At 29.1% G+C, this 22,460-nt stretch overlaps 8 protein-coding genes across 10 annotated transcripts; 3 read left to right on the plus strand and 5 right to left on the minus strand.

Annotated features, from left to right (window-relative positions):
- Positions 1 to 331: 331 nt before the first annotated feature.
- Positions 332 to 4,842, plus strand: OCT59_011158 (uncharacterized protein). Its single transcript, XM_025314448.2, has 5 exons — positions 332 to 1,023; positions 1,112 to 1,685; positions 1,829 to 2,175; positions 2,257 to 2,523; positions 2,601 to 4,842. Exons 2-5 carry the CDS (start codon positions 1,130 to 1,132, stop codon positions 3,912 to 3,914), a joined length of 2,484 nt encoding a protein of 827 aa, XP_025185046.2. The 5' UTR covers positions 332 to 1,023; positions 1,112 to 1,129; the 3' UTR covers positions 3,915 to 4,842.
- OCT59_011159 (uncharacterized protein) lies at positions 4,498 to 6,432 on the minus strand. 2 transcript variants are annotated; one of them, XM_066136329.1, is made up of 6 exons: positions 6,385 to 6,432; positions 6,156 to 6,242; positions 5,878 to 6,072; positions 5,312 to 5,811; positions 4,911 to 5,232; positions 4,498 to 4,831 (listed from the first exon to the last, which is right to left on the minus strand). In XM_066136329.1, exons 1-6 carry the CDS (start codon positions 6,421 to 6,423, stop codon positions 4,592 to 4,594), a joined length of 1,383 nt encoding a protein of 460 aa, XP_066000960.1. In that variant the 5' UTR covers positions 6,424 to 6,432; the 3' UTR covers positions 4,498 to 4,591. The 2 variants fall into 2 exon arrangements, with proteins under 2 accessions (XP_066000960.1, XP_025185048.1); XM_025314450.2 differs by having other exon boundaries at positions 6,156 to 6,432.
- Positions 6,433 to 6,600: 168 nt separating this feature from the next.
- Positions 6,601 to 8,836, plus strand: OCT59_011160 (uncharacterized protein; the record flags this gene model as incomplete). The annotated part of the gene is made up of 9 exons (XM_066136330.1): positions 6,601 to 6,837; positions 6,910 to 7,324; positions 7,402 to 7,560; positions 7,624 to 7,669; positions 7,735 to 8,275; positions 8,337 to 8,448; positions 8,529 to 8,539; positions 8,618 to 8,649; positions 8,716 to 8,836. The coding sequence occupies 9 exons, from the start codon at positions 6,601 to 6,603 to the stop codon at positions 8,834 to 8,836; spliced, it is 1,674 nt and encodes a 557-aa protein (XP_066000961.1).
- An 81-nt stretch (positions 8,837 to 8,917) lies between these two features.
- On the minus strand, positions 8,918 to 13,829 carry OCT59_011161 (uncharacterized protein; the record flags this gene model as incomplete). Its single annotated transcript, XM_025310185.2, has 11 exons — positions 8,918 to 9,242; positions 9,324 to 9,415; positions 9,497 to 9,619; positions 9,696 to 9,782; positions 9,852 to 9,973; positions 10,064 to 10,604; positions 10,676 to 11,510; positions 11,591 to 11,661; positions 11,724 to 13,156; positions 13,256 to 13,271; positions 13,500 to 13,829. 11 exons carry the CDS (start codon positions 13,827 to 13,829, stop codon positions 9,059 to 9,061), a joined length of 3,834 nt encoding a protein of 1,277 aa, XP_025185050.1. The 3' UTR covers positions 8,918 to 9,058.
- Positions 13,830 to 14,415: 586 nt separating this feature from the next.
- On the minus strand, positions 14,416 to 16,903 carry OCT59_011162 (uncharacterized protein; the record flags this gene model as incomplete). The annotated part of the gene is made up of 2 exons (XM_025324646.2): positions 14,416 to 15,945; positions 16,030 to 16,903. 2 exons carry the CDS (start codon positions 16,901 to 16,903, stop codon positions 14,747 to 14,749), a joined length of 2,073 nt encoding a protein of 690 aa, XP_025185051.1. The 3' UTR covers positions 14,416 to 14,746.
- Positions 16,904 to 18,061: 1,158 nt separating this feature from the next.
- On the minus strand, positions 18,062 to 19,757 carry OCT59_011163 (uncharacterized protein; the record flags this gene model as incomplete). Its single annotated transcript, XM_025314452.2, has 4 exons — positions 18,062 to 18,436; positions 18,547 to 18,599; positions 18,683 to 19,458; positions 19,549 to 19,757. 4 exons carry the CDS (start codon positions 19,755 to 19,757, stop codon positions 18,263 to 18,265), a joined length of 1,212 nt encoding a protein of 403 aa, XP_025185052.1. The 3' UTR covers positions 18,062 to 18,262.
- Positions 19,758 to 20,096: 339 nt separating this feature from the next.
- On the plus strand, positions 20,097 to 21,255 carry OCT59_011164 (uncharacterized protein). Of its 2 annotated transcripts, none has more exons than XM_025314453.2 (5): positions 20,097 to 20,287; positions 20,365 to 20,415; positions 20,493 to 20,608; positions 20,682 to 20,889; positions 20,971 to 21,255. In XM_025314453.2, the coding sequence occupies exons 1-5, from the start codon at positions 20,230 to 20,232 to the stop codon at positions 21,147 to 21,149; spliced, it is 612 nt and encodes a 203-aa protein (XP_025185053.1). In that variant the 5' UTR covers positions 20,097 to 20,229; the 3' UTR covers positions 21,150 to 21,255. The 2 variants fall into 2 exon arrangements, with proteins under 2 accessions (XP_025185053.1, XP_066000962.1); XM_066136332.1 differs by having other exon boundaries at positions 20,973 to 21,255.
- OCT59_011165 (uncharacterized protein) lies at positions 21,126 to 22,360 on the minus strand. Its single transcript, XM_025314454.2, has 3 exons — positions 22,005 to 22,360; positions 21,530 to 21,922; positions 21,126 to 21,456 (listed from the first exon to the last, which is right to left on the minus strand). The coding sequence occupies exons 1-3, from the start codon at positions 22,347 to 22,349 to the stop codon at positions 21,247 to 21,249; spliced, it is 948 nt and encodes a 315-aa protein (XP_025185054.2). The 5' UTR covers positions 22,350 to 22,360; the 3' UTR covers positions 21,126 to 21,246.
- Positions 22,361 to 22,460: the final 100 nt, after the last annotated feature.

A 22,460-nucleotide genomic window follows, 5' to 3' on the forward strand; every position in this document is an offset into this window, starting at 1 on the left:
GAAAGAGGTCAAGTCTTTACATTTCCAACTTTGGAAGCTTGAGGACCCATATGTCAAGTCACATTATTCAATTAATCCATTACATTTTTTTATAATAAACTTATATATAAATAAATTCATTTTCATTTTATTTATACCTAAAAAAATTAGTTCTTTTTTTCTTTAGAATTTTTGTGTAGCATTAAACCAATTTTTGGGTGATGTTAAACAATATATCTTCCGTTTTAAAAAATTACTAATTAAATTACTTGCATGTGGGTCTTATATTACTATACAATCTATTTATTTATACAATTAGTTAATAAAAAAAAAAATGCCGTGACTTTTCATTGACGTCAATTTAATAAAATCAACCACAATTTGCAAATTATTTTAGCCACCTTCAACAGGTGTTTCGGTTATTTTCAGAGGGAAACAAAGAACGCTTATTCCCTTTCGTTCTAGTTCTCAACAAACATAATTTTTTTTATTTAAAAATTATCTTCGACTCGTATGTTTTATGGAACTATAAGACAATTTTTTTTTTAAATTATATTATTTTCGATTAACTTTTACGATTACTTAAAAAAAAAAAATTTTACCTTTTCTTAAATATATTTCGTTTATTTTATTTTATTTTAATTATTTGGCAATCTGGCAAATTTCGTTTTTTAATTAATTATTTTTCGATATTTTTTACTTTTTTAAATTATTTACCGACAAAAAATTGGCAGAAAAAAAATCGTTTTTTTCTATTATTATTATAATTTTATCTATTACCAATAGGAACAAGAACGCTGGACGACTTCCTTTAACTAAATCTTGAAAAGCATTAATTATAATACTTTTCATCTCGGTTTAACTTATTATTTCCTGGTGAAAACCCAATTTTTCGTTTATTTATTTATATATATTTATATAATATATATATATATTTATATTATTTCGTAATATTTGAAGTTCGACCAGTTTTTCCTTGTATCTTTCTTATTTCGACTTTACATTTTCAATTTATAAAATTTAGAGAAAGCTGACCTTTACAATGTAAGTTTTATTTTAAAAGCAGATTGTGTCGTTACAAACAAAATTTTATATATTTTTATTTATTTATTTATTTATTTATTTTTTTTAGTCATAAGTCATAACTATAATGACAGAAGTTCTTCAACTTACACATGATAAGCCCTCGAGTACTGGGCTTATTGACAGAGATAGTGGATTTCAAGAAATGGACATAAAATTGATGGCTGATAAAATTGACAAAAAAACATTAATTGATAAAAAGTCATCCCAAATTATTGACAATGATAACTCAAAACAAAATAATAATGAGTCTGGTCCTTTGGATCCATGGGTTAATGATTCTAAAGATCAAGAAAATTACGAATCTATAAAATTCAATTCTATTGAAGATGATACTGAATTTATATTTGATCCCCTTGGAGATGAAAGAGCTATTATGTCAGATTCTTCTTTATCAGAAGAGGAGAAAAAAGAAAAAATTACTCGTATCTTTACGCGTGCTGCTAGCAATGGAAATTTAGAAAAAGTATCATCAATGTTGGAGAATTCAAAGGAATATATTGATCTTGATGCCCAAGATGAAGAAGGTACAACCCCATTAATCTATGCGTGTTGCTTTGCGCATGAAACTGTTGCATACACATTGTTGGAAGCTGGTGCTAAAGTTGATGCTAAAGATAGCAGTAAGTATTCAAATTCCGTTTAAAAAAAAAGAAACTCGAAATGAAAAAAAAATCACTTTTTTTTTCCTTTACTTTTCTGTATACAAAAGATTATGTGTATTGAATTTAATTAATTCATTCCGATTTTACCTTAAATTTTTTAGATGGTTGGACTCCATTAATATGGGCTGCAAATAATAGTCATGATGCGATTGTCAAGTTGCTTTTGGACCATGGAGCAGATGCTACAGCAAAAACTGCAAATCGTCGCACTGTCTTTGATTTTATGACTCCAGAACAAAATCCAAAAATTGTTGAAATTTTCAATCATAATCCTCAACGTGACAGTTGGTCAAGTACTGGTAGTATAGGACGTTGGTCATGGTGTGATCCTTCTGATAATAAATTGGAAGAGCAATTGGCTGAAGCTGAAATGAAAAAGAGAATGTTAATGGAAAGTGCCTATAATCTAGAAGTAGATATGGCAAGCCTTGGTTTGGATGAACCTGGAGTATGTGTTAAATTTGACGTCTTCTCCTTTTAAAAAAATTTTATGTATTAATATATTTAATATATTTTCTTTTCTTTGTAGAATGAAGAAGATGAAGAAGAGCCATTATCAGAATTTATGTGGAATATTTGCCTTCCAGATCAAATGTTCGTATTTTCACAAGAAGACATACCACATATTTTGAAAACTGTGATCTTGGGTATGCAGCCAATACGTTCAAAATTACAAAAACCTGTTCCTGCAAATATTATATTTTTGAGTGCTCGGTTCGCTCATTATTATAGTAGTTCTGAATTATTGGAGTCACTTTTATTTGCTGTCGTTGCTGCAATTGATCAATCGATCAAGGTATGTAAATTAACCATCAGTGTTTTTCAAGAATTTAACTTTTCTAATATTAAGTTGCTAATTTTTTTTTTCATTAGACACGACCAGAAGATATGACACTATTATCATTTTGGATCTCAAACTGCACATTATTATTGTACTACTTAAAAAAAGATCCCGGACTTGCTATTGCAACAATAGAATATCAATTGCGAATCTCTGAGCTTCTTCATGAAATATTTGTCCTTCTAGTTAAGGATGCCCAAAGACGTATTGATAAAATATTAGAAGTTTCTATGTTAGAATTTGATACAATTCCAGGATTGGATGATGTGAGATTTGAAGGTGAATGGCGTGTTTTCAAACATTTTTCACTAAGATCGAAGAGCCCCGTAAACAATTATAGCCCTGTTGCGAATTTACAATCATCGACATCTTTGAAGCGAAGTTCTTCAGGCAGCATATTAGCACCAATTTTCCGTGCACCTCCATCATCACCAAGACAAAGAAGCGCACCATCACCTCGCAATGTTACTTCCTTATTGTCTTCCACACTATTTGTTTTGCAAACCTATGAAATACATCCTATGATTATAGAACAAGTTATGTGTCAATTGTTCTATTTCATGTCATGCGAATTATTTAATAAAATACTTTCAAAGAAGAAATACTTGTGCCGATCAAAAGCGATGCAAATTCGCCTTAATGTTTCCGCCATTGAAGATTGGGTTCGCACAAATAATTTATCATTATCATTGATAAATCATTTCCAACCTTTAATTCAACTCTTACAATTATTAATGTGTTGGTCACAAATGACAGATTTCTCAATTTTGGTACAAACTACAAAAGAACTTAATCTTATTAATCCTGCTCAACTTAAGCGAGTTAGTAAAAATTATCGGTATGAAGTTAATGAAACAAGAATAACTGAAGAATGTCAACAATATATCTTACAATTGGAAGAAGATACTGAGCGACGGAAAAAACGGTATTCTACTGAAAGCATACGGAGTGACCGAAGTGATGCTTCAAGTATCATCTATCTCACAGTATCACCCACATTACCGCCTTGCGGTACAGGACCAGGTTGGGAGGATGATGATGACTTAATGGAAATGAAAGATAGTGAGATGTTATTACCATTCGCTATACCGACCAGTACTGAAATGTTAGCTAATTATGGTGGACAAGAGAAAGAAGGTGAATTTATACCTTTAGTACCTGATGAGTGGATGGAAAAATTAGATCTTGGAATGAGACGTGGTCCAAGTAGTGTTGTTGAAGAATTAACATCACAATGGGAAGCAGAATATAATGAAAATGAGGATTATGATGATGATGATTATGATATTACAATTGATTCTAATTTACAAAATTTACAAATTAGTGGTATAACAGGCTCTATCTAATGTTATATAATCTTGGGCATAAATTTAACTTGGTTAATTTGTAAAGTTTATTTTTTTTTGTATCATTGTCAAATAACTTTGTCACTTTTTTTTTTAAAAAAAAAAAAAAATAGAAGAATTCTTGTTTTTGTTTATCAAACATTGGTTTTATTTTTAAAAATTAAATATTATTTTTAAATTTACTTATTTTTTTATGGGTATAGTCTCTTTTGATATGTGAAATTATGTTGAAATAAGGGATATCTAGAGACTATTTGAATTTTCTTTTTTCTACGGTTAAATAGGTTTTTTTGCGAAAAAATGACAAAATAAAAAAGATTTTTCAATGTTCTTTTTCCACCAAAATAATATATAAAATACCTATTTTTTCTTTTCGTGTATAAACTTTTGTTACAAAAAAACATGCGACTGAAAAGCACGCCCATTCTACGATGGCGGGTTAGTAAATAAACGCATCCTTGAAAAAGTTGAGTTTGCTTTTTTTTTTTTAAAGTTCATAAATGGAACGCCTGTCAAGTGATATTCCGGTCTCCTTCTACAAGGAAAGGTCAGCAATTTGACACGCCCATTAGTGTGATTTTTTTTCAGGTTGTAGTACAAAATTTTATATTAAATTTATTAAAATTACGATAACTAAATTAAATATAATCTAAAAATCTACTATCTATTAATATTTCTCACAAATCTTTGCCTTTATTTTTAAATTTTTCTAAAGGATAGTTATTTGGATATTTCTCAATCAGTTGTTTCAATTTTTGTCTTTGAGCAATTATATTTGGTGTTGGATGGTCATAAACATCATTAAAAAGTTCAGTAATGGATGGTTTATGTAGTTTTTCTGCTTTAGAAAACGCGGTTAAAATTTCTTTTCTGATCGAAGATCGATATTCATTTTCAAAGTTTTCGTTCCACCAATTCTAAAAAATTGTTAATAAAATATTTCATAAAAATATAATATATAAAACAAGTAAAATTCTTTCACGCTTCTGTTAATACCTTATCTTCTAGCCATTTTCGAAGTCGTACAAGCGGATTATCAAGGCGTTTCCAATCTTCAACTTCTTTTTTAGGACGATATGCTGAAGAGTCATCTGAGGTACTGTGATGTCCAATTCTATATGTCAATGCTTCAATTAAAACTGGTCGATTTTCCTCAACTGCTAATTTTCGAGCAGCTTTAGTCACATTATATATGGCCCATACATCATTCCCATCGACACGTATCGTATCGATTCCATAACCAATCCCCCGGCTAGCAATACCATCACCTTTATATTGCTCAAGTGCCGGAGTAGAAATTGCAAAGCCATTGTTTCGACTATGCAACACAATGAAAATTTTTGAATATTAAAATAGATTGCCAAAATAATATCTTATAAAGGACATAAGAACTTTACCAGAAGAAAATAACTGGACATTTCATTGTAGCCGCGATATTTAGCGCAGCATGAAAGTCTCCTTCGCTAGCTGCGCCTTCACCAAAATAACACATTACACAATTTTTATTTCCTGCTCTTTTAAGAGCATAAGCAGCACCAGATGCTTGTGGGATTTGTGTTGCAAGCGGTGAAGAGATTGTTTGAAAATTTAATTTTTTGGATCCATAGTGTACTGGCATTTGTCTACCTTTGCCCAAATCATTTTCATTGCTATAGCATTGATTCATTAGTTCATCTAATGTGAATCCTCGATATAATAATGTTCCCGCTTCACGATATTGTCCAAATATCATGTCTTCATTGTCCAATCCAGCTGCACTACCAATACAAGCTTCTTCACCAAAATTTGTCATATAAAAGCTAATACGACCTTGTCTTTGAGCATCATAAAGAATTAAATCCAAAATATTTAACGTGATCATATCTTTATATATTTTTACGGCAAAATTTTCAGATACCTTTAGCAAAAATTACGTTAAATAATAATCTTTAAATATATATTCAAATTAAACTGTGAATTAAACCTGTGGATCCTGTGATGGATCAGTTATTTTCCCTTGCCTATCCATTACACGGTAAGTTGGTATAGGATCAATACTCTGAATAAACCGTATTTCATTGGTAAAATAACTTCCTGTGGCTCCTGGAAAAGAAACCTTTTCTTTGCTTTTATTTTTGATTGGTTCTTGGCATAATATACGGGAAGTTGATATAAATCTCTAGTAAATAAAATTGAATTCTCGATTTAAATTAAACTTTCGAGCGCCTTTTGAATTGCTCAAAATTCTTAAATTTGACTCACTCGACCATTTATCAAGAAATTGCTTGCTTGCTTAACATGTAATTTAGATATAGCTCTCAACGAAATGTTGACATTCATATTTAATAACTCCGATATAGACAATTTAGTCAAAAAATTACTTTTACTAGTCTTTCTTGTCTTTTTTTTTTGGTATTTACAATGAAAATAGACCAAAGAAAATATTATAAAGACAAGAAATTGCCTAGGAACTAAGCTTGGAACTATTTACCATAATAGAATACAGAAAGTTTTGGTTTAGATATTTCATTTTACGGCCGGAGCTTCACTAGTTTAGAATCATATCACCCCAAATAATTTTAATTTGTCGTTACACAAAGTTATCACCAGATTTTTTGTAGATCGGATAGATTTATCATTATAAAATAGCGTGTTTCTTTTTTGATAGGAAGCTTAGGAAGCTAGGAAGCTTCACTTCATAATAACTATGTATAAAATCGGATTATTTACTCGTTTTCCAAGTCGTTCTTCTTCAATTTCGCGTATTTCACCTATTATCTCTTTTAATGCTAAACAGTTCGTAAAACCAATTGTTTCTATTCAAGCTCGTAGATATGCCTCAGGAAAAACTAAAGAAGAGGAGACTTTAGCTCGTATTGAAATAATGCGTGCTCAAGCTCACCTTGGTGGAGGTCTTAAACGTATTGAAACTCAACATCAAAAAGTAATAATTCAATATTTTATTATTTTATAAACAAATTTCTTATTTGTTCTATGTACCTGTAATTGCAATTAGGGAAAATTGACTGCACGAGAACGTGCCGAATTGTTATTGGACCCAGGCTCTTTTAACGAATATGATACATTTGTTGAGCATCAATGTACAGATTTTGGTATGGATAAAAACAAAATTATAGGTGATGGTGTAGTAACAGGACATGGTACCATAAATGGTCGAAGAGTTTTTACATTTTCACAAGATTTTACAGCATTTGGTGGCAGTTTATCAAAAATGCACGCGCAAAAAATTTGTAAAATTATGGATAAAGCTATGTTAGTTGGTGCCCCCGTTATTGGATTGAATGATTCTGGTGGCGCCCGTATACAAGAAGGTGTAGATTCTCTTGCCGGTTATGCTGACATTTTTCAAAGGAATGTTTTATCTTCTGGTGTTGTACCTCAACTTTCTTTAATTATGGGTCCTTGTGCTGGTTTGTTTTAAATTCAATCTTTTTTTAAAAAAATAAAATAAACACGAATGTAGTTTGATGAGTTTTTTCTTTGATAGGTGGTGCTGTATATTCACCAGCTCTTACAGATTTCACTTTTATGGTTCGTGATACTTCTTATCTATTTGTTACTGGGCCTGAAGTTGTTAAGGCTGTTTGTAATGAAGACGTAACACAAGAAGAACTTGGTGGTGCAAACACACATACCGTCATATCTGGTAATTAATTTGCTATTATATTTAATTGATGAAATGCAACAACTTATTCTCCTTTTATCCAAGGTGTTGCACATGCTGCTTTTGAGAATGATATTGAGGCTATCCAAAGGTATTTTATAATTCGTTTATAATATTTCATCTTTACTAATTTTTCTGTCTTTAACATTTAAATAGAATTCGAGATTTTATGGATTTCTTACCATTATCAAATAGAGAGCAAGCACCAACACGTTATTCAGATGATCCAATAGACCGAGAAGATCCATCATTAAATCATATAATTCCAGTGGATTCAACAAAAGCATATGATATGAGAGAGATAATAACAAGATTAATAGATGATGGTCACTTTTTTGAAATAATGCCAGATTATGCAAAAAATATTGTGGTTGGATTTGCCAGAATGGGGGGTAAAACAGTATCAATAGTTGGTAATCAACCTTTAGTATCTTCAGGAGTATTAGACATTAATAGTAGTGTTAAAGCTGCTAGATTTGTGAGATTTTGTGATGCTTTTAATATACCTATTATTACTTTAGTTGATGTACCTGGTTTCTTGCCTGGTACTGCTCAAGAACATAATGGTATTATTAGACATGGAGCTAAATTACTTTATGCTTATGCTGAAGCTACTGTACCAAAAATTACTATCATTACAAGAAAAGCTTATGGTGGTGCATATGATGTTATGTCTAGTAAACATCTTCGTGGTGATGTAAGTAATTATCTTTATTCTTTTGGTTTATTATGTTAACTTTGATTTAAAAATTCTTTAGATGAATTATTCTTGGCCAACTGGTGAAATTGCTGTTATGGGTGCAAAAGGAGCTGTGGAAATTATTTTCCGTCATGTTGAAGACAGAACTCAATCTGAACATGAATATATTGGTAAGTTACGGTTTTGAATTAAAAAAAAAATGGATTTAAACTAATTTTTATTTTCAATTACCTTTGTGTCTAATAAACAGACAAGGTAAGAGTATCATTTAAATCAAATTATCTAAATTTGATTATCAAAATTATCAAATATTTTAACATTATTATCATTTTCGCATAGTTTGCTAATCCTATACCAGCAGCACAAAGAGGGTAAGTTGAATATTTATTCATTCTATTTTTAAACAAGTTTTAAAATTTGTTTTTAATGAAATTTAGATATATTGATGATATTATTTTACCTGCTGCGACAAGAAAAAGAATTATTGAAGATTTGTTTGTGTTGTCTCATAAGCAATTACCCTTGATTTACAAAAAACATGATAATTGTCCTCTTTAAATACTAATAATAAAATACATGTATATTCAAGTATAATATATGTATATATACATATACATATCTAATTTATCTATTTTACTTGCAATTTTTTTAAAAAATTTTTTTTTAATAAATGATAAATAAACTAAACACGCGTGTCACCTATTATATATCATGACCCGCGTTAGAAAAATTCTAAATATAAAAAATATTAATATATATAATAATTATGCTTAAATAAAATTATTTTGATGATGGTGAAATATTTGTAGTTTTGGTTGTATTAGATAAATCTTCTTTTGATGAATTATCATTAATTTCATTAATTTGTATATTGTTAACTGCTATTTCTAAATCATTTGAAGGACCTTGTAACCCTTCTAATGTTGATAATTTTCTAACATAATATTGAGCATCTGTCATTAACCTTTATTATTAATGGAAAAAAAAAATGTTAGTTTGAATATCTTAATGAGTAATTAATAATAAAAAAATGTCGAAATTGTACCTTTTTTTACCAGTTTCTGTAATAAATTTAATATTACCAATTTCTTCTGAAAGTTTTGAATTAGACGAATTAAATACTTCTGTCATTACATTCTAAAATAAATAAATATGATATTCATTAGTATAAAGTTTTTATTTTACATATAAATTTGTATTTAAAAAAAAAGTTCTCACTTGTAAAATTTCTGGTGGTAAATATTTATTTAATACTTTATGTAATGTTGTAGTTTCTTTTACTAATATTTCCATATATTGATTAGGACCCTTTCTTGTACTTTCTTCATTCCAGTCTATAGCCTTAATTATTTTAAAAAATACAATTAATTAATGATACACGAAATAATTAAATAAATATAAGTTTATGAAATGGTACCTGGAATGTTTTTAAATGAATTGCTAATCGTTCGCTCATGATAGATACCAATTTGCCATGTACTTCATTTTGGTGATTAATATAGTCCTACGATGATAATAAAAAATTAATATTTTGCCAAAAAAAAATTTTTTTTTTAATACAAAGTGAGAATACCCTTTTAATTCGATCGAATTCTGTCAGCATGACAGCTTGTTTAGCATTAAGACTATATCTTATACATTCACGAATGAATGGAATTAAAATAGTCATAAGTCCAAGTGATTGAGATGCAAGAGCTAATATTCAAAAAAATATATTTATAATATTTTAATAAAATTGATTTTTCTGCTCTTCCGTTTCCCTCCTTAGAAACAATTAAAGTATACCTAAATGTTTTGCAGTAATATTTTTTAACCCTGCAGATTTCATAGCGCCAGCTCCCAAAATAACTTGACAAGTTCGAGAATTGAATACATTTAAAATATCAACAATTCTATTCATAGTCTCAGTGGTTAAAGGAGGTACATTTGCTATGCATCTCAAATAATCTCCAATTAATTTAATTAATGTTAAACTACATCCAACCACGAAAAATCTTCTCTCTTCAACAAATATATATTTACTACTACCATTATTTATTTGACTAACAGGTGGGGTTTTAGTACCATTAGAAGTGTTATTAGTATTATTCTCACTGTCACCATTGCGCAATCCTGTCATAGGGAAAACTGGCGAAATTGGTGATGACGTAGAATCCGAAGGATCATCTTTGAATTCTGATAATCCCGACGTTGCTGCGTTAACTATTTTATCTATAATACGTTGATAATCAATTGGTACTTGTTCTTGCACCCATTGCTCATTTTCAACAAGTGTGGCTGCTTGTCTTGTTCTTTCCATATGAAAATGATTCAAGAAAGCTTTCGCCTATAAAATAAATCATGATTAAAACGCAAAGGAAAAAAATATAAACTAATTAACTTGAATGTTAAATTTACTTGTGACGTGATCGTCCCGCGCAAACCATAACACATTCGACCACATAACCCTTCGCATTCTAAAACAAATGCCGTAGTAACGTTAAATAATCTATAAAAGTCCTTCTGATTAAGTTGAGCATTTTGATCTGCTCTCACTGCAATTAAGTTAGCACAACGAACATGTGCTAAATCAGCTGCAGCATATACAATTTGTGCAGAATCTGACATTGACTGTGAATGACTATCAGAATCAGGCTTAGATTTCTTTGATTTTGTTTTGGTTAAAGGTGATGTTATAGTTGCTTCTTTTTCGGCCGGAGTAGATAATGTAGGTTTGTTTGTTAAAGAAGAAGTTTTTTGTATTATAGACTTAATCCCTGTTGTGATCTTAAGAGCACTAAACTTGGAATTTAATGAACTGGTGGAATTAAGAGAACTAGATGAACCACTTTTAGGATTTTCTTCTTTATCAAGCGAACTATTAGAATCCTTTCTAGACAAAGTAAGCCTATCAAGAGAACTATTTGAATCATTTTTAATTTTGGATTCTTTATCGAGAGAACTACTTGAATTGTTCTTTGATGTAACTGTAGTCTGTTCATCTTTAACACCAAATACATTCTCTAAAGTTTGATTGTCATCTTCATATAATGATTTTGTCTCTTCCTCTGAAATATTTGTGCCTTTTTGAATTTGATAACTAGATATTTCTACATCTCCTAATATTGTTGTGAAGAGTTCGTTATATATCGCAATTCTTTTCATTCCTTCAAGTAAAACAGAATATATAGATAAAAGCATATCTAGGAATGCATCAAAAGTCATTCCTTTTAAAAATTTTGACATTCTTGAACTAGAGAAAACAATTATATTAATAAATAAAACCGTATTTTTTTTTAAAAAAAAAATTGGGTATAGAGAAGTGCATCGTACCTCTGTTCCTTTGAAAAATCGCTTAATTGTTCTTCTCTTGAATCGGTAAGTGGCGTAGACGAGGGATGATGCTAAAATATATCGAATAATATTAATTGAGATTTTTTTTCTCTTTGATTTCTTTTTAAATTACCTTTTGAATTTGAATTAATTTTTTAATTTCTTCTAATATTCTTTCATGATATGCATGCAAAGCGGAAGCAAGACGATTCACTCTATATAACCCTAAAACAAGTGGAGTTATTCTTTTTTTCAAATTATCCTCCTTTTCTATTATTTCAGAATCAATAGTAACCCTTATAGATGTGGTATTGTGTTTCGTTGATTGAGGAATTTTGTAATTATAAAGTGATCGTATTATATCTGTCTTATTTACGTTTTCAACGTTTTCTTCAAAATCAAGAAATAACATATTTAATAAATCATTTTCCATCATTACTCCAATCGATTTATGCATTTCAGTAAGTTGGCCACTAAAATGCATAAGTGCTTTAACACCTCTTAAATCAATAGTTCCCGTCCTTTTAAATCCGTCGACTACATTACTTGATCGCCTTACCATTGTAGTTTTAGGATTTGTTATATCCGAATTTTTTGTTCCTTGTTCAATAATTTTTTCTTCCGATTGTATTTTTTGACTTTCATCACCATGTAATTTGTTATTTGCCTCATCTATTAAATCTAAAGCAGAAAAATAATCTCCCTGCCCCAGTAACACTTGTATCATCGGTTGAGTAGATCTGATTTCGGAAACCATTCTTAATCCTTCATAAAGTCTTCCCATATTTATTCGACGTCTTTTTAATCTAACAACTTCAAGTCCTTTTTTTGCTTGAGCATTATCTACTTCATCTAATTTTTCTCTTAAATTATTAATTTGCGAAATACATTCTAATGTTTCAGAATGTAAGGCTTGAAGATTTGATAAAGCGGCAAAAAATGATGATGATCTTAATGAAATTTCTTTAACTAAATGAACTTCAACCGTATCAAGATAGTGTGAAAGTTTTTCTTGTAAAATTGCGTTTGTTGAAATTGTAGGATTTTTAGGATTGCCCCCTATAATATCTGTTTGTTCACAAACAATATCAAAAGTTCGAGGATTTTCTAAATTAAACTCGGGATCAAAAAATATTGAAGGAACTGTCTCTAATAATGGAAGTTCTATGACAGGTTCTGGTGTTTGATCATCTCCCGGTGAAGGAAGAGGTAAATGAACTGTATAAGGGTTTCGTGTACTGGCAAGTCGATGAACTGGAATCTGATTTTCTGCCTCTTTAGAGGCTTGTAAATCCTCAAGATTGTTCGCCAATAAATTAGTTACGGATGCAACCGGAGATTCTGTTAAGGGTAATGTGGATTTTCTTGATTGTAATCCTTCAGCATCAAGTTCTTTATTATGACTGTACCTTTCAAATACAGGAGTAATCTGTTTTATATAACTACTAAAATCGGATGGTTTAACTTTCCTTATATTAACGTGAGGCACTGTTGGAATATCGTTCTTCGAAGGTCTTACACTGTTAGGTGATTTCGTGTTTGGGTTATTTAACACTCCAGAAATCGCTAACAATTATAATAATTTTTTATCAAATCAGACCATGAATTTTAAAATCGAATTACAAACCAATTTAAAATATCCCAACCCAATAAAATGAAAAATACCGTTGAAACCGATATCCTTTTTAGTAAAATAAATTTTTTTTTAGAAAAAAGAATAAAGAAATATTATATTAATGAAATACAAAAAAATTCTTGATTCAATTCTTTTCAGCTTCATAACTATATTAAAAAAAAAACATAAAATTATCATATAATAAGCATGATATTAAGAATCTCCGAAATTCTCTAAAACTCACAAATCGGTTAAAGAAATATCATGCAGATTAATATGAATCAATGAAATTACCTTGGTAGTCCAAGGAAGTGAAGTCTCTGACATTGTGCTAAAATTTGATATCGATGAATTCATTGAGACACGACGAGCAAGACCTCGACTATAACCCCTATTATAAAAAGACATTGCTGAAGAAACTCGTTGATTTTTAAGTGTAGTATTATAGTAATCGCTATTATCAAAGCTACGAGCCGAAGAGGAGGAGAAACGACGAGGAGTTTGTGGTGGTGTAGCATCCGAACCTTGAGTTTTTGAGGACTTCGGTGAGATAGAATCCGAACGTCCAGCTACTGAAGATTCAGCGCCTACAGTAGGCGATTTTGAATTCTCGCTTCTATCCATTTTTTAAGTTTACCACCCAAAAACTAATTTCAATTTATATTTATAAAAATCGTGGCTGATCTTGTTTCACAGCCACAACAGTGCGCGTAAAACCAGAAATTTGGTAAACCAATTTTTCCTACAAGATTTTCGCGTAAATGGTGTAGGTGTAGGTAGTTATGCTGAGATGCATGGTAAAAATTGGTGCCGAGACAAGAAATAATGTTCGGTATTTTTATATCAATTAATTTTATATGCTATGATACGTTGTGAAAATTTTATTTAAAAGTACACTAGACATTTAATAAATGGTATAAGCTGATGTTTTCAAGATTGAGAATATTCTCATCGATACTTCCATCAAAAAAGATCACGACCACAGATTACAGTAAATTTTGTGGAATTAAAATCCAATACATAATAAAAATGATAAAACAGAAAGTGTAATTGTGATTTTTTGGTGGCGCTAGGTTAAGATCAACAGAAAAATTTCCGCAAATCATATCATTTTAACAAAGATATAAAATTAGAATTACTCGCAAAACTAAAACCTTATTTCATTTTCATTTAGCATATCAACAATATTATAACTTTACTTAAAAAGATTATAAAGATTATCTAAAAAATATTTAATTTATTTTATATATATTAATATATATATACAAGAACAATTTGGGATAAATTTTAATAAAGAAATAATCCTAAAAATAGGTTTGGTAAAAGGGTATAAATTATGGTAATATATTTAATACAATTCTCACCCTCCATGATATGGCTATGGAAAGTGCTCCTGCAACTATTAGGCAAAATGTAAAACTACAGAAGTTTGTAATGGAATAAAAAGCGATCAACGCTTTCGTGAATCAATAGAATTCACTAAAAAATCCCAATGAAAACATTAAAAAGTATATACAAATAAAAAAATTTTGCTTTTAAAACTATATCCAAGATTCATCATAAGCACGTTGTTGAACGATAGTTAATTCAGGTTCTTCAGGTAATTCGCTCTCATTTTCAGGAGGAATTTCAAATTCCTTAAGTGGTTTAGGATTTATATCTTCAACGGTAGAATTCCTTTCAGTAATATTAGATAATAAAGTTGATTTTCTTAAAACATTAACTTCAAAAGATAAATCAGTATCATTCAAAGAAGATTCATTCATGGTAAATATAGTAGATTCTCTATATGTAAATTCGTCGTCGTTATCATGATCATCATTTTCGTAAATTTCTTCCGCTTCTTCCTCATATACGATTTCATGTTGTTGATTATATGTTTCGTTAACAGAAAAGTTTTGATCTTGATAATTTAAATTAGTTTCTTTTCCAGAATAAAATTCAGTATGCTTGTTTGTCTCTTCATTTGGGACTTTTCTCTGTTGAAAAGAATCATGGACTTCAAATGAAAGTTCAGCTTCAGTCATATAAACAGGAATTGATGATTCTTCTTCTACTTCTTCTTCATATTCTTCTTCAATACCAAAATTTTCCATAATAGGAGATAAAACATCAACACTAGGAGATTGAATAGCGCATTGTTCCTGCGGAGGATCATTAACTTCTTGTGGGGGATCATTAGGATCATTAACTTCTTCAGGAGCCTCATCCAAAGCAAGAGAAGATACAGGACTATAAGCAAGACTTGATCTATCATCATCAGCAATAAACGAAGAACTATTACTAGAAGCCGAAGAACGAGTAATAATTTTTGGAGCAGCATATTCCTTAAATTTTAATTTTTGATTATATATTCTAATATCACCACCCTTTGGAGTATGATTAATATTATCCAAAGAGCCAACTTTAGGTTTTACTTCGGGAAGTTGTAGTTTACTGTCAAATATTACTATATCACCACCCTTTCGAGTATGATTGATATTATCTAAAGAGCCAACACGAGATTTTACTTCGGTAAGTTGTAATTTACTATCAAATATTACTATATCACCACCCTTTGGAGTATAATTAATATTATCTAAAGAGCCAACACGAGATTTCGCATTGGAGAAATTTAATTTGTCATTAAATATTGTCTTATCACCACCTTTTGGAACATAGTCAATATTATCCAAAGAACCAACACGTGAATGCACATTTTTAAAATCGGGTTTGCTGGAAAAAATTTTAACATTACCACCTAATGATACATAATTAATAATTAGTTAGTAAAATGATTTTAGATCGAGAATAAGTATAAGATAAATTGTTTTTTTCATTTCACCTTTTATTTCGTGTTTAAAATTGTCAAATGAACCGACACGTGACTTCGCCTTTGAAAAATCTGTCTTTATGGAAAATATTTTGACTTCCCCTCCCTTTGGTGTATGATTTACATTTTCTAGTGAGGCTATACGCGATTTCACATTGGAAAAATCCTTTTTTTCTGAACATATTTTTACATCGCCACTTTTTGGCTTGTGTTTTATATTCTCCAATGAACCTACACGTGATCTTACATTAGAAAACTTTGCAGACTTGTTATCACCAGTACTATTGGAAGAATTATTACTGCTAGTTTGAGATGAAGTATCACTTATATCGGAAGTGTCTTGCGTCGTCGCTGTTGCAGAAGGGCTATTCACTATTCTCTTTGTTGTGGGAGAACTATTCACTATTCTTGTTGCTGCGGGAGGGTCATTCACTATTTTTGTTGCTGCGGGGGGACCATTCACTATTCTCTTTGCTGCGGGAGGGCCATTCACTATTTTTGTTGCTGCGGGAGGGCCATTCACTATTCTTGTTGCGACAGGTGGACCATTCACTGTTTTTGTTAATGCAGGGGGATTAGATATTTTTGTGGTTTGAGTTGTCTGAGTTATTTGAGTTATTTGTGTTGTCTGGGGTGAAGTAGTTCTATATGATGATGATGGTTTCTTTAATAGAGATTTTGATTGAGTTTTAAGCGCTTCTTGTTCTGTTGGTTGTGTTGGTTTCAGAGAAGGCGCAGTTTGTGAAGTTTTAGTAGTGGGGCGTGAAATAATGGAAGTTATGGAAGTTGGTTTACGAAGTTTCGTTGTAATATTTGGTTTAGTAGTTTCTTTTTCGGTTACTTTAAGTGACGGAGGCGCCGGTAATCTTGATTGAATAGCTGCCATTATATTTTCGAAACAGAAATTAGCTAATATTAATCCTCGAACAAATTTTCAAAAAGTATTTCTGACAAAAAAACTACATATATATATCAGATTTTATTTATATGTAGAATAGTATAAAGTAAAAAAAGTATTTATTTGATGCAAAATACTGCAATAAAAAGTTATGATGCATAAGATGCATGCATAAACAAGAAAAAAGCTTTTAAAAATTACAAAAGCCTTCGTTATAATATGTGGTAATTATAACATATAAAGGATTTTTTTTTTGTTTTTTTCTTTCTTTTTTTTTTAAACCGACGTTTTGTTTCGTTTTGTTTGAAAAATAAAATAATTAATTATTTGAGGAAAAAAAAAAATAGTTTGAAAAAAAATGTGAAAAAAAGAATCAGTATATTTCTGTTTTGTGAGTGGCTGGCCTTTTTGAAAATATTTTCCCGAAATTGAAATTTTCTCAACCCCTGGTGAGTACTGATATGATGATATATTAATTTAAAATATAAATTTATGTTGTGTTACAAGAAAATTAGATTGAAGTTTGATTTTATTCCGTTTGTTCAACAATAAAATTCTTTAATTCTGTTGAAAGAATTTTAAAAAGGATGGAATTTTCGGAATTTTCCCTTTGTTTAAAACCAATTTTTCTTTTTATTTTATTTTATTTTATGAGTTGAGTTTTGAGATTGGTTTTTGATATATTAAAGATAATTTTTGATATTATAGTTTGCGGGGAAGAATTTAGTTTCAAAAAAAAAAATTGACAGCAAACAATGATATTTATATAATAAACACATCTAAGGAATTATTATTCATCGCATAATAGGCTAATTTTTTTTTATGCGAATTCTTATGAAATCAAATGGGTAAAATAAATATAATCAAAATTTTAATGCCGTAATTGTATAAGTAGCCTTGGAATTGTTTACCAATCTATTCCATAATTAGATATAATTAGATAAATTGCATTTAAGATATGCATTATCTTGTTGGACCTCCTTTTTTGTTTTCGTAACTTTAAAAATTTTTTTCATTTATGTTTCATATTTCCTAGAATTCTCCGAGCCAATCAGAACGATTTTCTATCCAGCCGGACCAACTAAGCAATGAGCTCCGATTTCCGAGATTTTCCGAAAATCTCTGTCGTTGGAACTAAGTTAATATGGAAATTGATAAAAAAAAACCTTTATTAATAAAAAATTTCGCGTTAAGAAATATTTTAAATCGTGTAAAATTTACAATGGATGAGATGAATAAATTAAATTAATTAATAAACTATTATATAAATAAAAAAATCAGTGATGTTATTATTTGATAAAACCATCCGTCCCATTCCGCCATTTTAAATTGTGGATTAAATAATAATTATTCTTTTTCTTGAAAAATATGATGTTTCTTTTCGTTAATATTATTCTCTAAACTTGCTTCCTCCATTTTTGTAACTATCCTTCCCATACTATCTATACCGCTACGTTTCTCTACCGTTTGTCCACGTGAACGCGGTAAATATTCTGGAAGTGTTGTAATAACATAATCCATCTATTAAATTAACCAAATTAACCGAAAGGGAGAAGGAAAAAAAAAAAAATGTCAAAAATTTATAATAAAAAAATTATATATACATGTATATATTAAAAAATTCATTTTACCAATTTTTCACAAACTTCATTTTTTAATTCATGAGCTAATTTAACATTCGAAGCTACAATAATAAAAGTTAAATAAGTAATGTAATTTCACAAGAAACAAACAAATAAAAAAAAACAATAATATATATATATATACCAGTCATAAAAGCTCTTAATTTTAAACAATCCTCTTTACATTCTTCAATAGATAAACTACCATTACGGTGATCCCAATTTTTAGATTTTTTTAAAATACTATTCATGAAATATTGTTTTAGATCTTCCAAGGGTACACCAAAATCGACAAAAAAATCAAAATAAATTCCTATATTCTCTTCAGTTTTTGTCCAATTTTCAAATGTACCATTAATAATACGAGATAAAGGAATTATGATACGTCGTTGATCATATGTTCTAACTACAATAAATTGAGCTTCAATTTCTTCTACAACACCTTGATAACCATCAATCACAATATAATCATCAAGCAAGAGAGGTTGTGTTAAAGCAATTTGTAAAGAAGCAATTAAATTTTCCATCGAAGGTTTAGCAGCAAAACCAACTAATAGTGCCGCTACGCTTGCACTTGCTAATATGCTCACTCCAATTTCCCATGCTCTGGGAAATGTTAAAAGAATTGCGGCCGCAGCTACCCAAAATATCATACCATAAATTATCCTTGTTGCAACTATTAATTGAGTATGTAATTTACGTGATTGTAAACTATTTGTCGATTTAATATAATCATTATTTTGTGATATCGCTACTGAAGCTGCTTTAGTGAATCCTACCGCTGACCATGATGTAAATATTATTAATAATATTTCAAATGCGTGTCTTATTGGGTCCATTATCGCTATATCTATATCTGGTATAAACGATAATGTTACTAATACTGATATTAATGGAAATATAAAAAATGATGGCAGTGCACTATTGAATGGAAGTTAAAAAAAAAATGAAAAATGAAAATTTCAATCACCAAAAGGTTAATTTAATTACAATAAAGTTTAAGATAATTACCAATGTTTTACTACTTCTTTATCAAATGCCCATCCCGTTTTCTTTGCAATTTGCTTGAGTATAAATGTGATAAATAAATGAACCAACATTGATCCAATCGCAATTCCTCCAATAATTACTAAAGGAATCGTTCTATTTCCATTAGAAAATGTTAATACATTAGTATTATTATTGGGTAATGATCCATTATATGTCTCGGGTGTGGCCATAGTTAAAAAGTATCGTTGACTTAAAAAGATAAGATCGTAAGATCGTATGAATTTATGATTTTCTTTTCTCCTATTTATATGTTCATTATACGTTGCACGAAAATAAATGAAATCTCCCAAATTTGTATTACCTAGGGGTGGGGGTATTACCATATACCAGGTTTTTTCTGTAACTCTAATACTTACAATATTTGTGGATAAAAAAAGAAAACATGAAACTGTAATACAAATTCTAACTATTAGTAGATAATTCACCCCAGCCTATAATTAAACTTTATCAAGATTATAAGGGTTTACGGTTATGAATATAAAAATTCTTTTTTCGTGAATCTTTTCCTTGTATTGATTAATTAATGTTTATCGTAACATTCTAAAAGAATTTATTAAAAATGGTCTCCTCAACGATGAACCCCTTTGATTTTTTAATTTTATTTTTTTTGTCTTTATTCTCCTGAATATATTTTTTAAAAAAATGTCTTTTTTAGATAGTTTAAAAAAGAAGATTCATCTTGATGATGATGATGAAGGAGGTAATTATATTCCAACTTGATTTAAACTTAAACAGGAAAGAAAATCATTATTAATATTTTCTTCTTAATATGTGTAGGTTCATTTACAGATAAATTTAAACAATTTGGTCATTCGGATGATGATGCTGGTAAGCAAATATTTTTTAAATATTTATCAAAAATTTTATTAATTAATTTTACGTGATATATATAACACACAATATAGCCTTAGTCCAAAATGCTGCTAAGAAAGCTCAACAAAATGTAGACGACGACGACGATGATGATGATGATGACGATCTCACAAATGCTCAGAATGCTCATAGAAAAGTTTATGATCATGTAATATAAATTAAACATAATTTTTTTTTTGTTTTTAATAAGAAAAAATATAATATATTTTTTATAATTGAAGGATGACGATGATGACGATGATGCAACATTAGGCAAAGCAGCGGCATTTGAAGCATTAAAAAAATATTATTCAGGCAAAAAAGATGAAAAAGATAAAAAGGAATTACAAAAGCATTTTGTGGCTATGGCAATGTCTGAAGGTTTAGAAATTTGGAAAAAGAAAAACTCTGAAAAAGGTGAAGCTGGTGAAGTTGCTGCCGGTAAAAAAGGTAAGATAATTAAGAAAATATAGATTTAAATTGATAAATCATTCTTTCATTTCCTAATTATAATAAATAATATATTTATAGAGAAAGTTATGGAACAAGCGGCAAAATCGGCTATAAAAATGTTAGCAAAGAGTGAAAAAAGTGAAAAAAAGACTGAAAGTAAAACGGAAAGTAAAACGGAAAGTAAAACTGAAAGTAAAACTGAGGAAAAAAGTAGTCATAGTAGTAAATTGACTGATTTTGCAAAGAAATTCTTTTGATTAATTGTTTTATTATTCAATAAATTATGAATTTTACTATTTACAAATTAATGTCGTTAAATTTCATTGAATTTATATAATAAAAATTTAAAATTTCTTATTGCTGATTCTTTTGTTGTGGAGCTTTAGCTTTCCTCCGATTCTTTTGTTCTTCCTTAAATTTAATTAATTTTTCTCTGTACTTTCGTTCTTGACGTTCTAAAATTTTAGATTTTGGAATAAATTTTGACTTTATAATTCTACGAATAGATTCTGGTGAAATTTTAAAATGTTTTGAGAGTTTTTCAGCATTATATTCTTCCGGTAACTACAATATTAAAAATTAATTAATACATAGTTTGATTCTTAAATATTAAGATTATAAAATTTTTTTTTTTTACCTGGTTATGTAACCAACGAATTTTATCCATAACTTCCCTATTAACTTTTTTGTGTGGTTTCCAATATTTAAATCCTATTCTTTCTTTCATAGCAAATCTATGTCTTAACCATCCAGGAAGATTTTCATTTTCACGCCAATTTGGATCATAATTTATAGTTTTATTATCATTAGATAACAAAGATGATGATATCTCTTCTGGATTTATTTTTTTTTTTCGAGTTAAAGGAGTATTTGTTAAAGATAAATTAGGATTACATTTTCTATTAATCATTTGAAGTAAAAAAGTTTTTTTGTTTAATCTTGAAGTTTGATGTAATCGAATCTGCCTAATTAAATCTCGTTTATATTTAACTTGTTTCTTTTCTTCAATTTTACAAAGCTCTGCTTTATGCTTTAGCATGAATGAAACGTTAAAAGTGATAATATATTTAAATAATAATAATAATAATAAAATAATAAATAGCCTCAAGTACCTTCTCGCTTTCTATTTTCTTAATCGACATATCTTTGTTATTAAATATTACTTTCAATTTAGAAATTTTTAATCCGGATTTCTCAACCTTTTGTTTATTAACCTTATTCTTTTCTACCGTATTTTGAACAACCTTTTTCATTTTTTTTTTCATTCTTTCTTCTTTTTCAGCTATTCTTCGAAGTGCATTAAGTGTACTATGTCGCCAAAAAATATTATGAGTTATTATTATACAAGTACATGGTTTAGATATAAATGAAGAACTAAAAGTATTTTGAGAAAAGGTTAATAGTAATCTACTATTATTAACATTAAAAACATTGCGCATGTTGAAAAAAGAAGCCATCTTGTTAGTATGAAATTTTTCAAAAATAGATTATCAGATTTTATTTAAAATTTTTGCATCTTACATAATTCCGGCTGGCGACTTAGTGCCGGCCCTGTAGGACAAAATCTT

The sequence above is a fragment of the Rhizophagus irregularis genome, chromosome 19, assembly GCF_026210795.1.
Source record: "Rhizophagus irregularis chromosome 19, complete sequence".
NCBI classification, from domain to species: Eukaryota; Fungi; Glomeromycota; class Glomeromycetes; order Glomerales; family Glomeraceae; genus Rhizophagus; species Rhizophagus irregularis.

Excerpts from the sequence above, each read along its gene's own strand:
- OCT59_011159 (XM_066136329.1), bottom strand. The coding sequence starts at position 6,423 with ATGAAATATCTAAACCAAAACTTTCTGTATTCTATTATG. Across the intron at positions 5,812-5,877 it reads ATCCATCACAGGATCCACAG|GTATCTGAAAATTTTGCCGT; the intron begins GTTTAATTCACA and ends TTTTTGCTAAAG. Across the intron at positions 5,233-5,311 it reads TGTCCAGTTATTTTCTTCTG|TCGAAACAATGGCTTTGCAA; the intron begins GTAAAGTTCTTA and ends TGTGTTGCATAG.
- OCT59_011165 (XM_025314454.2), bottom strand. The coding sequence starts at position 22,349 with ATGGCTTCTTTTTTCAACATGCGCAATGTTTTTAATGTTAATAATAGT. Across the intron at positions 21,923-22,004 it reads AGAAAATAGAAAGCGAGAAG|CATAAAGCAGAGCTTTGTAA; the intron begins GTACTTGAGGCT and ends TTCATGCTAAAG. Across the intron at positions 21,457-21,529 it reads TTCGTTGGTTACATAACCAG|TTACCGGAAGAATATAATGC; the intron begins GTAAAAAAAAAA and ends TTAATATTGTAG.
- OCT59_011158 (XM_025314448.2), top strand. The coding sequence starts at position 1,130 with ATGACAGAAGTTCTTCAACTTACACATGATAAGCCCTCGAGTACTGGG. Across the intron at positions 2,176-2,256 it reads TTGGTTTGGATGAACCTGGA|AATGAAGAAGATGAAGAAGA; the intron begins GTATGTGTTAAA and ends TTTTCTTTGTAG. Across the intron at positions 2,524-2,600 it reads CAATTGATCAATCGATCAAG|ACACGACCAGAAGATATGAC; the intron begins GTATGTAAATTA and ends TTTTTTCATTAG.
- OCT59_011164 (XM_025314453.2), top strand. The coding sequence starts at position 20,230 with ATGTCTTTTTTAGATAGTTTAAAAAAGAAGATTCATCTTGATGATGAT. Across the intron at positions 20,416-20,492 it reads TCATTCGGATGATGATGCTG|CCTTAGTCCAAAATGCTGCT; the intron begins GTAAGCAAATAT and ends CACACAATATAG. Across the intron at positions 20,609-20,681 it reads ATAGAAAAGTTTATGATCAT|GATGACGATGATGACGATGA; the intron begins GTAATATAAATT and ends TTATAATTGAAG.